Genomic DNA, 15,725 nt, shown 5'->3' on the forward strand with positions numbered 1-15,725 from the left:
AGGGGCAGGACATAGTGTCAGTTCAAACTCTGATAAGATATCACATTCAAGAGGTTGGAAATCACAGTTCTGGAAGATGAGTCGTCCACAGCTCAACACGCTCATTAAAGATATGATAACATTCCTGTGCCCTAAAGAAATCCAGTGTTTGCTTCTGATGGGGTGTTGAAATGTAAACTTGAATAAAATCATACCTGAACGACTGTGGTTATTTTGCCAGCAGGGCATTTTATCTGATCTGGATCTCTGAGGATGATTAGAACTCTGAGGAGGATCAAAGGAACACGTGACGACTTACTGCTCATCTGCCTGGAGCTTTACCACCAATCATCTCTCTTGGATCCAATGAACGATTAATGAAATGTGATCAGTTGGGCTAAATATATAGAGGGGAGCTGCAGGAGGTAGAGCGGGTTGTCCATTAACCGGTTTGATCATCGGCTCCACCTGCAATCCAAGTTGTCCTTAGGCAAGACACTGAACCTCAAATCGCCCCTGACGGCTCTACTGACAGTGTGTGAATGCTATGTGATAGAAATATACAAGTGCTGTATGAATGTGTGTATGTGTGTGTGCACAATTGTGTGTGATAAGACTTGAAAAGGATTAAATAAATACAGTCCATTTACAATTCAATGGTAAAACACAGAATACTTTGATCTGATACCTTTAAATGATTTTCCTATAAGGGATCACATTCCCTTCTATCTCAGTCCTCCTCCATTCTAGCCGACAGAGTAGATGACTTGGCAAAACAGATTAGATAAAGCATGGCCAGCTCTGGATATTATCTGCCTGACATAATATTATCTCTTATCTTATCTCTGGGATGGTGAAGACAGATGGGGAGGGATGGACAGAGAATTATTGAAATACTTTTACCCAAAACTTTTATCTGGAGGAATGTCTCTGAATAATATTGAGTTATACTCAATTAGATTCAAGTCAGTGGACGTCCTGTTTACTGGCACTGTGATAACACGGCTCACCACCGTCTGGATGTGGTCAGACCAGGTCCACCATTCATCCACTTCTGGAACTTGTGTTTTTGACAGAGAGCTTTGCTCGGCTGAAGAGGGTCTTTTGTTCCTTGGCAACAAGCCGCCTCCAGAGAGGTGCAGCGGGCCACTGGGCCACAGTGTGTGTGTTTGAATGTGTGTGTGTGTGTGTGTGTGTGTGTGTGTGTGTGTGTGTGTGTGTGTGTGTGTGTGTGTGTGTGTGTGTGTGTGCGTGTGTGCTTTGCCTGGCAACAATCACGACTGTGAGGCGGCCCCCTCTCCGTACTCACATGCCTGCTCGCGTCAGCCTCCTACCCGGGTCACATGAGCAGGCCCCCCAGTCAAGCTGACCTGCTGCGATCCCTCCTCCCATGGTCACATGGTCACAGTCAGAAGCCCACACCTCAGCAGGTCATGTAACCTCCCCCGGCCCGTGCGGTAATAAAGCTGATCAGTCATTACGGGAACCTGCACGTTTTTCACTCCCCAGAACATTCAGATAATGCTGAAGAGATAAAGTTTATTATGACACCTGCAGATATGAATCTGTCCCTGGACTTTGGCAACATCCGTCCAGTTTAGCCGTTCATTTGTTACACTGACTTAAAATAGATTTCACTAAGAACATGGCAGCAGGAACTCATATCATGTCACACACAATATTTTATATTACACTACTATATTAAATCTGCTATAATCACAACACGTTTGTGAAAGGTGCCACTTGTGACAAACCCATGACAAACAGACTTTAGTTCTCTTCACCTCCACACAACAGTTTAGCCTCTTTCAGCTCATTGTATTATTTTTCGAGGCCACAGCTTCATTTTTCAGGTTCATTCTCACACTCTCATAGTCGTATTTGCCTGAAGCGAGTAACTTCTTTCAGCAAAGAAAACCTCAAACTCTCCAATAACCTTGTCTCACTGAAGCATTTAGAAGCTAAAGAGCTTAATTAAGATAAATATCTTCCACCATCAGGTGTACTGAAACCCGACTGCTAATGTTGCACCATATCTGTGAGACTGTGTAGATTAATTGAAATGACCTGGTTATGTCACAGTTTGTTCCTGCTGCATCCAAGAAGCCAATCAGTTACAAGACTTCTTCACAGCTACAGAGCTCCATGTTTATCTATTCCTTTGTAAACTCTTTCAATAAACGTACTTCTACCAGAAAGCCCTTCTTGATTTTATCTGCATTCTTAATTACCTCTGTCAAGGGGGGTTTGTTTACCAGCAGGATTACTTAAAAGCTACTCAACCTATTTCCATTACATTTCGGGAAAGGGTTGGACATGTGAATGTTTTTCACTTTCTTCAACATTGTGGAATTTTAAACATTTGCTTTGATTTCTCAGGGAATAATCAATGGATGTTGATGAAAAATTGATCTGATATTTAAGAGTGTGGGAAATTGGGTGCAGATTCAAATATGAGTTTTAATGTGGTTTCATGAGAGGCCTGTTGGGCCTTGGTATATTTATTTTATTTTATTTGTTGTCTTGCTTATTGTGAAGTATTTTGTAACTGTGTTTTGTAACATGCTGTATAAATAAAGTTTATTATTACTATTATGAGTAGGTTCATTAAAATGGAGGCAATGCCAGCATTTGAATGTCAAATTATCAGTTATTCTTTATTGGGAGTAGTATAATTCAATCCATATTTTTCAGATTATGGTCCCATAATTAAAAGTAAAGAGACTATTATTCCAGGGAAAAGTTACATAGCTTCTTTACTGATGTTTCACCTGTTGGTAAGTCTATGATCGGTCATTGAACACATTTTTTCTGGTCATGCAGTAAATTTTACATATACTGGAAAAGCATTTTTCACTGTTTGTCAGAGGCTTTTGGGAACCTGATCCGCTCACAGCCATTCTTGGAGGAACAAGCTCCCTATCGCTTGCCAATAAGTTTGAAAAAAAAAGGCTGTTTTCTTTGGAATGTTGATTAGAAAAAATGTATCCTGCAAGTGTGGAAAATGGAGTCTGTACCCACATGTGATTTATGGTGGAGAGAGATGTCAAACACATTGATAATATGGGAAGATGGGTGTATGATTAGATATTGGACCCCGTTCTGAAATGTTTTCAGGGCGAGGACTAGTGTGTTATGTTATGTCCGGTGTTAAGCACCTTGCTGTGTAATGTCCCTTTATTTTGTTTACGTATAGATACCTTTATACTTAAAGAAAAACTGCTTTGTATTTAATTTGTGTTTTTTTTTGTGTGTCTATTTGTATTATTGCTAAAAAACAATAAACACATATTTAAAATAAATTCTAATAATTACATATTTATATACAAAAAGTATGAAAATGTTTCTGGTTCATTATAAAACATAGTTCTCTCTGAGATATCTGATGCAGTAAATATATCTTAAGATGTTTTGTGTGAATGGGTTTGAAGGCTGATTGTACACATACTTATAAATTGTCCTTTAATCTGATTGTGTCATAGAGTGTAAAATAAAAAGTAAAGCAACAATAATAAGAAGTGATCGAGCAGCACTGTGATTTAAATGGGACTTTATGGCATTGTCTGTCTCTTTCTTTCCCTTGGACGATGAAGATGAAAACAAAAATTTTGAATCGATTAAAATGCTCCTGAAGTTACATGCTCTTTTTCATCATGAGACCTCTTCACTGAAGAATGCAGGATTGTCACTGCCCTGGTTGACTCCATTTGACCTCTGTGCCGTGGTTGTTACCGTCCAGGGACCACGGAGCGGGTTGCTGGTGCTTCTGGGGGGCTGTGACCTCAGAGTGTGGCGGGCATACTTGTAGGAGAGGAACAGCAGGCCGCTGATGAACATCAGGATGGAAGAAAAGATGCCAACACCGATGGCTATGCCGATCTGCTGCCTGACAGGAACCACAGGGAGGTGATACTCAGGAGGAAAGTCTATGGTGCTGTTGATATGCACAGAGTTCATGTTCCAGACCAGCGGCACCAAGGAGCAAGACCCCGAGAACAGATACAGGGTCCCTGTCAGTATGAAGACCAGCCTGATGTTCTTTCGATCCTCCACGGTGAAGTAGACCATCCTCATGGCCACTCCGCCGCTGATGCTTCCTGCCAGGCCAAGGATCACCGCCAGCACCATCAGCACCTGAGCCACAGGGATCTCCACTGGAAGAAAAGAGTCTGACATGCTGATGCTCCGACAGAACTCCATCTGTGGAAGGACGTGTGTGTAGAAACACACCTTCCAGATACCAACCCAGGCCACGCCCGAGGTGATGACGGACACATCGTCCACGTGCCACAGCCGCCACTCGTTGAGGCCGACTGTGACCATGGTGAGGATCCACCCCAGAAAGCCTGTGGTCAGGCCCAGGAACTGCAAGTGAGCCGTGTGAACCAAGTACATGATGGTGTCCAGTGGGACTGCTAATGCTCCGAGAGACTGATGGCAGGCTCACACATCGTGGACTTCATGCAGCATCGCTGGTTTCATCACATCTGATGAGAACAAACATGATCCCCACAATATTAATATACTAGTTTTACTACTAGTTGAGCTACTTAAGCTTGCAATCTGACAGGAGGAAAGCCGCATCCTTCAACATGTCAGTGGGGGCTGGTATCACAGCAGATACACCTCCGAAAGAACCTTTAAAGGTTTAGTTCACTCAAATAATCAAAACACATACAATCCTCAGGTAACCCCTTACAGTTCAATTCAATTCTAATTGTATATCACAACATATATTATTTCAAGGCACTTCACATAGCGAGGTGGAAACCTTACAATATTATAGAGAAACAGTTGTACATTAACCAGAAGAGTCCTGGTTCTCACAACGTGGGAAAACTATTGCGTTTGTGAGAACCAGAGTTAAGGTGGTCGGCCATCTGCCTCGACTGGTTGGCATGAACGGAGAGAAATGGGAGATAGAGCAGAGAGGTGGAGGGGAGAGAAGAAAGAGAGAGAGTAATAATGATAATAATAATAATAATAATAATAATAATAGAGTAGTATCAGATCTGGATCCTGCTGCTACAAGAGTAAGAGATACCTGCAGCTACATTCTAAAGTCATTTTATTATCCATAATTTTGTAATTGTATCTACTGAGGCTTTAGAAAACATCATCAGCTCAATACAATCAACAAACTGATCCTTTAAGATGTGTTTACTAAAGCAGGGGGAGAAAAGTGATATAATGAAATGTAGATATAATCTAATGAACTGAGGCATTCAAATGTCACTGTTATCTGTATCTGATATTTACTGTGTGAAGTAGAGCTGTTGGAAACTGTGTAGTATTTAATATGCATATCTGACATATCTTGGTCATAATTCTCATAAACAAATAATTCTTGAAACTTAACATTAACCACTTTGTTCTTCATACAGGGTTCAGGAATAAGCTCTGTGTTGCAATTCTTACAGACTGAGTCTATCCAGACACAGGGTGAATTCATCGTAGCATTGTAGTTATTATAACAAGTGTCTGAAGTCGTATGTGCACAGACTTCAGACACTACACAGATAAGCGACAGTGTTAAGTGTTGCAATGTACTATTACCACAATGGTCATAATAACTAATACAACTTCTGCTGCGTGTGTGGTCACTGTGTGATAATCTTGCCATAGTAATGTATAACAATGTTTCTATAGTACCACTATATTCGTACAAGCATGCATTACAACCCACATTAAAGTGTGGTCTTTAACTCAGCTCTAAACAGGTCTCGTATGTAGTTACATTATCCAGGAAGTGAACAAGTAAACATCTAGAAATACAGTGGGGTGAGGAAAAAAGCTATTACGTACCTTGAGAAGTATCAAGCATAACAAAACCTCGGGTGAAAATTCAAAACTTCCTTTTAAGAATGATTAGACAACGCGCTGCAGTGGAAGTGTGGAGACTTATTCTACAGTAACAGCAGGTCCAATCTGTTCAAGCAGTGCTGTAGTTAATGATTGTCCATTTAAATCCCTGCAGGTAATAGACCGTAATAAAGGAACCTCCACTTACATGCTGTCCATTTACTCACCAAAATGAGTCTCACATTCAGATTCAGTGGTTTTCATCAAACACTGCGTCTTTCCACAGAAGCTGTATTTATCAGAGAAGCTGGAATCTGAGTGATGGTCGGCATCTTCGACACCCTGAACCACCTGAACGTTAAAGATCCTCCGTATCCGGTCACTGTATTTAACCTCCACATTATCAGCGGATAGGAGGGCGTGGTGGAGTTAATGAATGACAGTGGATATGAGCTAAGAAGAAATCAATCAGACAAGAGTGAGTGATCTCAGCAAACTCTTTATTTGACATAAAGGGGCACAGCTGATAAAGTGTTAAGAGTCGGGCTGCAGCAGTGCATGAAGCAAACTGTGACACACTCAAATGGGCAGAACAAACGTCCTCCAGCAGGAGTTTCACATCTGAACACACTCATTTCATTCTTAAGGTCTGAAAAAGGTTTTGGAATGATTTACTCCCATGTTTTGTGGCAAAATGATCAACCGGAAACATTTTTAGTGTTGAAATTATTAATAGGTCAAGTAACATCTGTGGTAACTACGCATGAAACATCTGCACCGTGAATAACAAAAACACAGTGAAGTAATAAGACGAAATACAAAAACACTTGGTCAACATACGTGTGACGATATCATAATGTAAAGTTTTCTGGTGGTGAATAAAACCAAACAACTGTGACAGAAGTGGATTACAGAGCGTTCAGTGACATGCAGTGACGTGGATGACTCCCCAGGCACTTTCACCGTGGATTTGACTTGTGTTCAAATCTGGATGTGAAGTGCTTCTTCTGCTCAGTGAAGTTGAACAAGTGTTCTTTAAAATGACCAGTTCATTCACAGGGCTGCTGCACTATCAGCCTTCTGTCTTCATCTTGTTTTTTTTGTCTTTTTTGCAGAAGAAAAGCAAGGGCACAAAAATCTTAGTACAAGGCCACAAGTTTAGATATAAATGTTAACAAACTTCTTTGTGTTTATTGAAATATTTGGCCAGATTTGATGGATTATGTGAATTTCAGAGTGTGAGATTATTTCCACATAAAACCTGATAAATACTTTTATTTGTTCAGCATGTGACACACATCATCAGGTAGCACGGCTGCTCAGATCAGTTGAAGATAAAATACTGTCTCCTCCTGCCCGGATTCAAAAGGCTACAATAAATTACTAAAAAAGCCAAAAACAAAATAAAAACAGCAAATAAAGAATAGATACAGTGGTTGGTTGAGAAAAGCAGCATCTTTCACACAGGAGTTCTGGATGCTGTCAGTCTGTGGCGGTCCACTTCAGGGGGTGTGAATTGAAAAAAAGTCAGAAAATGCAACAGTACTTGTTGCAAACAGCTCGTTTGTCTCTGCAGCTTGTTGTCTCTGTCTCCCTCTACTGGACACCAGACACAGCTGCATCTTGAAGAAACACAACCAGAGTCCTGGGCTATTTCCAAGACTGCGTCCAACTCCCTCAGAAGGACAGCCTCTGTTCTATTGGCAGACTGTCCATCAGACACTTGAGCTGCTCATCGCCCAGTTTGATTTTGTCCTCAAGCTTGCGCTGCTCAATGATGAGCGCAGACTTCATCTTGACAAAGTGCTCATAGTCCGTCATGCTGTCCACCTGCAGGTAGTTGGCCAGGATGTCGTAAACAACACTTTCCCGCCGGTCCAGATTCTCCTTCAGCTCCTTCGCATCCTCATGCTGACGGATCAGCAGCTTCCTCTTCTCAACCAACGTACGCTGAAAAGGAAATGAACATTAGGGTTTGTGCGGATGTGTCATATTTCCTCCAAAGACCTAAAAACCATCTGTTCGAATTCTAAGGTTTGTATTCACTAACCTTCTCCTCAGCTGTAGTGTCCTCCTCCAGACTGTTGAGGGCGTTCTCCACTCTGGCCAGACGACCCGACAGGGACAGCAGCAGACTCACCACCTTGTCCAGGTCCCCGACAAACATCCTGAACTTGTCCAGCTCGTTGGGTTTGCAGACCTGTTGCACTTGGGCTTCCACCTCGTCTCCCAAAGCGTTGTTGTCCAGGATGTCCTCCTGAAGACTCTGCCTGGCCTCCCGCAACACCTGGAGCTTCCTGCTGAGGCTGTCGATCAGCTCTTGCTACATGAAAAACAGAACATACAAAAAAAACACTGAACGATCAATACTATTCAATGAAAACAGAGACCTCAAACACTGTTGAGGAGCTGTGTGAGTGTGTGTGTGTGAATTGTGTGTGTGCGCGTGTGGTACCTTCTTGTTGGCCAGATCAATATCCAGTTCGTCCTCTGACTCCTCCTCTTCCTCTTGCTGCTCCTGCATGTCCTTCATCTTGATAAGGAGTTCAGCTTTGGGAGCAGATGTGCTGAAATATGTAGAGCTGGTCATCATGGCGACAGCTGCTGCCATATTGTCCTCCTTTTCTCTGAAATAAAAATTTACAATTTTAACTTAAACCGATGAGAGCTGTCATTTACCATACAGATATTGTCTATTTGGATAAGCAGCTGGATTTATCAGCAAGTTATTTCAAGTTATTTCAACTTTTTCTCTAGACTTTTAGTTAATATTCAAAAGTGTTGTGATGATTGATGTAGAGAAACGGGTTAAAGACTCAATCAGATCAGACTGACCTTTCCTCGGACGGTCGGGTGACTGACTGTTTGACCGGCACCTTCCTGCGCTGGTGAGCCTCCTCCAGCAGCTGCCCCCCCTGAGGAAAGATCCCCTCCATCAAGTCCATGGTGGTCTTCATCTTGCTCTGATCCAGTATATCAGCTAGTGACTTGTCCTTCCCCATGATGTCCCTGGCCAGCTCCTCTCTCTTCCGATCCTCTGTCACTCCCGTGATCACAGCTGTCCCGTCGCTGGGGGGCTCGTCTGCGAGCGGTCCTGGCTGCTGACAGCTGGAGCTGATGGGATCTCTGACCGTGGTCATGTATGCGTCTTTGTGGGACTTTGTGTCGGTCTCAGCAGCTGGTAGCCTCTCGGGCTCTGTCTGCCGAGTGAAGGCGCAGAACACGGAGTCCTGCCCTGCAGCTGTCAGACTGTTGAGTCTGTTAACACCAGGAACCTCAGCTTCTACAGTAGGCGGGTCGCTGTGCTGCAAGTATGGACTTTTCTCCAACTCTGTCACGCCCTCTGAGTGCACGATCCTGATGGGCACTTTCTTCACAGCAGGATTTTGGCTTTCTATCACATGCTCCATCCTGAAATATCAGAGACAGACAGACGCATCTTATAAAATTAAACTCTCTCTGGAGGAGGAGGAGGAGGAGGAGGAGGAGGAGGAGGAGGAGGAGGAAGAGGAGGAGGAGGAGGAGGAGGAGGAGGAGGAGGAGGAGGAGGAAATCTCTAGTTGCAGTTGTTCCAGTCATACGATGATTAAAAGTTTCACTGCATGATGGCAAATTAAATTTTTTTCCATGCCCAGTGTGCTGGAATATCTAAGACATGTGACTCCTCCCACTACTTTGGTTTCTGCTTGCTTTAATAGTCCTGCTGTAAAATCTGAAGCTCACTGCAGATGATATCAATTCATTCTGAATCAAGGAGATGAAACTAAGGTTTTGTGTTTTGGGGCTTTAAACAACATTTTACATTTTCGGCATTTAGCTGAATTACACTAAAACCAGCAGTGGCTTTTATAGACATGCGGGGAATCCCTCTAATTTACTGTGGCTTGATGGCTCTCACATGCTGACTCTACACAGGCAGAGACTCTCAATAAGCTCCTTTGTACATGCAGCATAAAGACACGATAAGTTGAGGAGCTGCAGTTCCTGTGTTCTGACTCAACACGGTGGAAGTTTGAAGTTGCAGCAACATTATGGCACGAACAGCTATCCTGTCAGATGAAATAAAAGAATAAGTTTACCTGTTTGAGTCTTCATGCTGCAAAGAGACTGGAGGCCTGTCGCTGAGTCTCTGAGGAGAAAACTGTGGAGAGGGTGAGCGCTGCCCGTCCATACTGCTCGGCCCTGAAGGTCTGTAGGAGGAAGCCGGGGGCGAGGAGGCCGGCTGAGGATTGGACGTTGACAGATGATGTACTGCCCCTTGTCCTTTGTCCACAAGTCCTCTGCCCGGCTCAGGATCTCTCTTTGCAAGGTGGGTGGGGACAAAGGAGGAGTTACTATCAGTGGTAGGAGAGCAGCGGGTGTAGACTTCACTTTGGGAGCTGATGGAGGACTCGTGGGTGTTGACCTCTGGGCATCTCTGAGGGGGAGGCTTCTCCAGCACTGGGGTTTTCCTCCTGGCTCCAGACGGCGGCTGGTCGTGGCTGGGGTCCCCGGGCTGAGGGACAGCACACTCAGTGACACCGTGGGACAGAGGTGTGGCTCTGTGGTTCTCAGTGGCAGAAGCAGCTCTGTGTCTGCAGTCAGGGTTGGCTCCTGTCATGGGCGGAGGGGGTGGCGCTGGGTAATGTTCAAACTCCTCCGCCTTTTCTCTGACTTTACAGTCACTGGGCCCTCTGTCAGAGAAGCTGAGGAGCACAATAGAAAGCTTTTAATTACACAGCCAGGCAGCACGGACTATCATCTGCAGCTCTATCAAATAATACACTGCGGCAGAGGACTTCTCGCTCGCTCCAGCAGCCACTATGATTATGCCAGCATGAGAAGACACACGGCTCCCTCTCTTCTGCGAGCCTCCTCCCTGGTAACTGTTCAGCTGGCAGCTCGAGGAGGAATATTTCAGTTCCCGCAAAGTATGCAAAGAGGAATAAATAATGCTCCAGTGCAAAGAAGTGGGAGCCGATCACTTTTTCCTGTCTGATTCACATTAACACTTTTAACTCTTTGGAGGTTTTAGTCCAGAGGAAGAAAAAGATCAATGTACGGAAATCAAAGCGACCATTAGAGGACTGATAGTGAACTAATGGCGCATATGAGATTGAATAATAATATTTGAGAGCCTAATTTAACCATAATACACAGTGGAACGCTGTGATTAACTAAACGGTAGAAGTATACAAACTCCTAATGCTGTAGTTTCTAGCACACCGGGGACACGCCAATGGTTGCTCATACAGATTCAATTAGGAGTTCTCAGAGATCATTAACACATAAAGCACGCAGCTTCGATGAAAGTCAACGCTGTACATGGATCTGCAGTCACAAGACACAGAACAGTGACTTGTGGACAGAGGCCATAACACAAACCTCCCAATCTGAATTCTTACAAACTGTGACAAGTTACCCAGTGTACAACTGTTGGTACGGTGGACCCCCCCCCCCTCCCCCCTCCTTCAGTCGCAGCTCTGGATAGAGCGTGACAACGATACCTCGCACAAACATGAAACATGATGCCGGCAATATCCAGTGGTCATGTTACAACTATGATGTCAGTGTTCATCCAATGATTGACGAAGGTAAACACGGTCACAGGAAGAGTAACTGAGTTATCTGGGTCTACATAATGAAGCTTCTGTTAAGCATGTCCTGTCTGGTTCTCTCACGCTGCTTTCAGACATGAATTCCAAAGGAATTGGGTCCGGACTTTGTCTTGAGTTTGCCTTTTACACATACAACATATCGACATGTCATCCTGAGATATTTAGAATCCTACCGCAGAGGATCTCCTGCTATTTTCTCCCATCTGATCATTCGGACATGTTTCACAGGGGGCTGGCAGGAGAAACTCCACAAAAAGTACGTAGCCCCTCCGGAGAGTTCAGTGCATATCTAAAAGAAGCTTCAGTGTGTACATCAGAACTGAGACTGAAACCATGATGTGAACCTTCACAATCTTCTCTACCCCAACCAGCTGTCCCCACCCCCCTGTATAAATAAGAAATCAGAAGATCCAAAAACCGAGGTGAGGATTAGGAGAATGGTTGCACAGATCATACACATTACTTCACTACAATATTTTCTTTTTGGAATAAGGAACAAGATAAAAATTGGAAACTGTGGATGTTAAATAAACATAAAATATATATATAGATAAAACATATCGTACCGACTCACCCAAATTGAAGTTTTACTGCTAACATGCCTCAGAACATAAGTAAAAGCGAGTGTGCTGTCTGTCTGGTATCTCTCTCTATGACAGAGGCCACCTGTTGGTCTCTCTTTATGCCGGTATCAATGACACTACATGGGTGGAGTGCCCTTCACTGAGCTCATCTCTCACACTTCTGAATGACAATAACGTCCTGTGCACTGTTGTTGTCATGCAAACGTGAGCATCATATGGTGTGGCTCCTACAAAGAGGTTGCTCAACACGGGACACTCTACACCTTTCAAAGAGTCTCACCAGTGGGAGTTTAGATAATGCACAAAGGCTCCTGAATAACTGGTTACAAAGCATGAAGTCATTTCCAGCTGAGTAACTATACATAGTTTAAGAATCAATCGGACTGTTATGTTAAACCAAAAAGCAGCTGTTGAACAGTTGAGGTTAACTTTTATTTTGCTTTGCTTGGAGTGGATCACGGTTATGTCTTTAGGTTATATTCTCCAAAAAAATATGTAATTTCACTGCACTCATTAACTTGATACAGAAGGAAACACAAAATATGAAGGTGGCTGCTATTGGAAGGGCAAATCAACTGGACAACTGAAAAAGGAACTCTTCAAAGTTTTCAGTTTGTTTTTTATGGTCCATGTTTAAAATTTTAAACACCTCATTCTCTTGTCATCAGTTTTTCTGTGTGTAAGATGATGAGAGAGGAAGCTATGCTAAACAAAATAAACAAATACATCTAATTTCTTCTGGATTCCCTTAGTCATTTTCATCTGTCCTTACACAACCTCTCTCTCACTCTGTCTCTCATTGGATTTATTTTCCTAGCTGTCAGTTTCTGCTGCTCTAGGTCACATGGTGTAATGCTGCGTGGCCATTTGTTGAAGAATAAAGTGGGGGTACTAGTTTTGATGCAGTTGATTTCCCTAATAAATATGTAGCAGTATCTTTCTAATTTGTGAAAAAGACTTTTACCTGATTAATCAGACAGTAATACTCTCTGTCAGGTAACGATCCACTTCTTTCAACTCCAATTTGAAACTCTAAAGACTCAAACAATATATATATATACATATTCAATAACTAGTGCACTACATTTCAAAATAAAGGGAGGAACTTGTCAGATGTGTTCAGTAATGTGAAGATCAAAAGTCAGCTATTTACATGGGAACATCTAAGGATCAAATGAAATCATCGGTGTCTTGTACCCTGCCCATTAAAACAAACATAGGAAACAGGTTTAACCCACTGAGACCAATCCACTTTGTTTACTGTAAGCTGCTTTCAGACATGCACTGAAATCTGCAGTTCCTCCGTATTTTTCTGAAGGAGGTGCATGTGTGAATGCAAATGTAAGAATGAGGCGCTCCACAGTTTCTACAGACTTTATCTGCCTGACCTCTTGCTATAATGTCTGTAGAAATCCAGGAGAAGTCGATGTGTGAACACAGAAGGGGATGACCGCGAACGAAAACAAATATCTCCCGGTGAAAAGGCGGTGACACACAGGTAGAAGACACAGTGTCAGGTTGTTGTAAACATGAACACGTGATCAGCGGATTTAAAACATCACTGCTTGCCTCTGTGTGCTGCACCCGGATGCTCCACCTCTCAACTGAATAATGTGGAGGATTTGTTGCTGTTGTGAACGCGGCTGTGCAGAGAACCTCCTGCTAGGTTGTACATGTGTGAAAGGTAAAAACTGGGAAAACTCCGTAGCAACATGTCTGAAAACGGCTATACGCACACAATACAAGACATGTTCATCGTATTGATGTTGGTTATTGAAGCCTTCCATTGAAACCTACAGTTCTAGTCAGAGTTGGAGTTAATATTTCCATACTTTCCTACACTAGATACAATCACAGTGAAACAGAATTCTCTGCAGCTTATATCTGATTGTTTGAGAGTTTCAAACAGACTTCTCTGAAAGAAATTTTCCCCTTAAAGGTTCAGTTTGCAGGATTTAGTGACATCTAGTGGTGAAGTTGTATGTTGCAGCAACTCAACTCAACTCACCCTCCTCTTCCAAGCATGAAGGGGAACCTATGGTAGCATTCAGTCTGCATAAAAACTCAAAAGGTGTTTACTATGTCCAGTCTGTGCAACTGTAAAAACCATGGCAGCTTCCATGTAGAAGATGTAAATATAAAGGGGTCATTCTACAGTAAAGAATACAACAATTCGAACAATTTAGGTGATTATACACATACATTTTTGTGAAACATCAATAGGATTATTTTATATTCAACTTCTGCCAATAGATCCCTTTCAGCTAAATCATACAAACTGGACCTTTAAGCTCAAGGGCTACTCGGGAGTCTAGTGCCATGCTAGCAGCTCTGTGAAACTGTAATAACTAATGCTAATATCTACATGCCAACATGGTGACAGAGCTAGATGAGATGAGATGTTTTAGTCTGGCCCAAACAAATAGACGACATCGCCTGCATGGTTACAAATCCAATTATGCCAAGTTCCTGATCTTATAGATGATCATTTTAGCCTTCGAACAGCCCCCCCCCCCCCTGAACCCGTCCCCTTTACATTCCTATAGGCCGAAGAAACACTTCCTCACTGTCACAGACCGACCTCGCCTACAGCAACGAGCCTCCGCCGAACGACACACAGTGCAGCAAGAGAGACGGCTTATGTTGTCACAGCTGCGCCAAGGAAGTGCCACTGGTATGCCTCCACAGATTATAAAGACTTCACTGTTCCTCTACAATCTCCCTGCCCTCTGTCACTGATAAAGCTCATGAGAGAAATAATGAAATATCACACTAAATATGTTGTGATATGGCGATATGTCATGTGATGATAGAAAACCATCTGTCACTTCATAATCTAATCTATCGTTAATTTGTTTTGCTCCAATCACACTCGCAAGGCATGTTTTTTTTGCCCTTTAGAAAGGGTTTTTCCGGAGGAGAGTGAATGTGACACTAACAGTAGAGAGACCAAATTAGGATTTTGTACCTAAAAGACAGGCTACCTCTGTTGCCTAGACATCGTTTAAAGATGAAAAGTCTGACAGAACAGAAACTGCATTTGCCAAATATGCAGCAGACAGCACAATAATGTCAAATAGTACAGAGAGGCTTTGCACTAGAGCTGAAAAAGTACGGTTGAGTGCTAAATACAAGCCCCAGACTCAAGGCTTTGGCCTGCGGCAAGAATAATGAAGAAGGAAGGAGATAACAGCTGGTTTTACAACATACGTTTGCAAAGACATTGACCCCATTTACTTGTCTGTGAAACTGGCACAGGATACACATATGTTATCTGGATATGAGGTTTTGCTTTTGTTCTACAACCCTCAGAGACCGTGGTGCAAGATGAAACTAAATAATATGGTCCAATAGTACGCTGTACATATTGTATAGCAATCCCATGAGTCAAACTAGTAAACTAGAGTATATTTTATTCTATATTTGAGAAGTAAATGGAAAGTCCCATTGCCATTGAAGCTATGGCACCAGCAAGTTTGATCGAAGAAGATTTACTCACGCTGTAGCCGTGCAGAGCAGTTCAGCAGGTTTACTCTCCGTCTGGGAACACTCAGACTTTCTTCCAGGTACTGGAATCTTCTGTAAATAAAGTAAAAATTTGAATATAACAAAGCACACAATCAGTTATGTAAAAAAAGAAATAACTCTCCGCCACTCAGAAGTGAGGCTTCCAGCTCTCATCCCTCTTGTTTTTAGTGAATAGACTCAAGCTGAGGGTGTGTCATTATGTACAAACATGGATTAATATTTGACTTGGCTTTTT

At 42.8% G+C, this 15,725-nt stretch overlaps 2 protein-coding genes across 4 annotated transcripts in view; both read right to left on the minus strand.

The window, feature by feature from the left end:
• Nucleotides 1-3,630: 3,630 nt before the first annotated feature.
• Nucleotides 3,631-4,374, minus strand: cldn34a (claudin 34a). Its single transcript, XM_061077427.1, has one exon. The coding sequence runs from the start codon at nucleotides 4,372-4,374 to the stop codon at nucleotides 3,631-3,633; it is 744 nt and encodes a 247-aa protein (XP_060933410.1).
• Nucleotides 4,375-6,264: 1,890 nt separating this feature from the next.
• The window catches only part of shroom2a (shroom family member 2a), a 32,755-nt gene continuing 23,294 nt past the window's right edge, over nucleotides 6,265-15,725 (minus strand). For all 3 annotated transcript variants that reach the window (XM_061077510.1, XM_061077512.1, XM_061077511.1), the window contains 6 exons: nucleotides 15,462-15,541; nucleotides 9,861-10,466; nucleotides 8,617-9,192; nucleotides 8,237-8,408; nucleotides 7,832-8,104; nucleotides 6,265-7,731 (listed from right to left, as the gene is read on the minus strand). In XM_061077510.1, coding sequence (XP_060933493.1) covers nucleotides 7,459-7,731; nucleotides 7,832-8,104; nucleotides 8,237-8,408; nucleotides 8,617-9,192; nucleotides 9,861-10,466; nucleotides 15,462-15,541 — 1,980 coding nt within the window. In that variant the 3' untranslated portion in view covers nucleotides 6,265-7,458. The remainder of the gene's footprint in view (nucleotides 7,732-7,831; nucleotides 8,105-8,236; nucleotides 8,409-8,616; nucleotides 9,193-9,860; nucleotides 10,467-15,461; nucleotides 15,542-15,725) is intronic.

This window comes from Limanda limanda, chromosome 9 (genome assembly GCF_963576545.1).
Source record: "Limanda limanda chromosome 9, fLimLim1.1, whole genome shotgun sequence".
Classification (NCBI taxonomy): Eukaryota; Metazoa; Chordata; class Actinopteri; order Pleuronectiformes; family Pleuronectidae; genus Limanda; species Limanda limanda.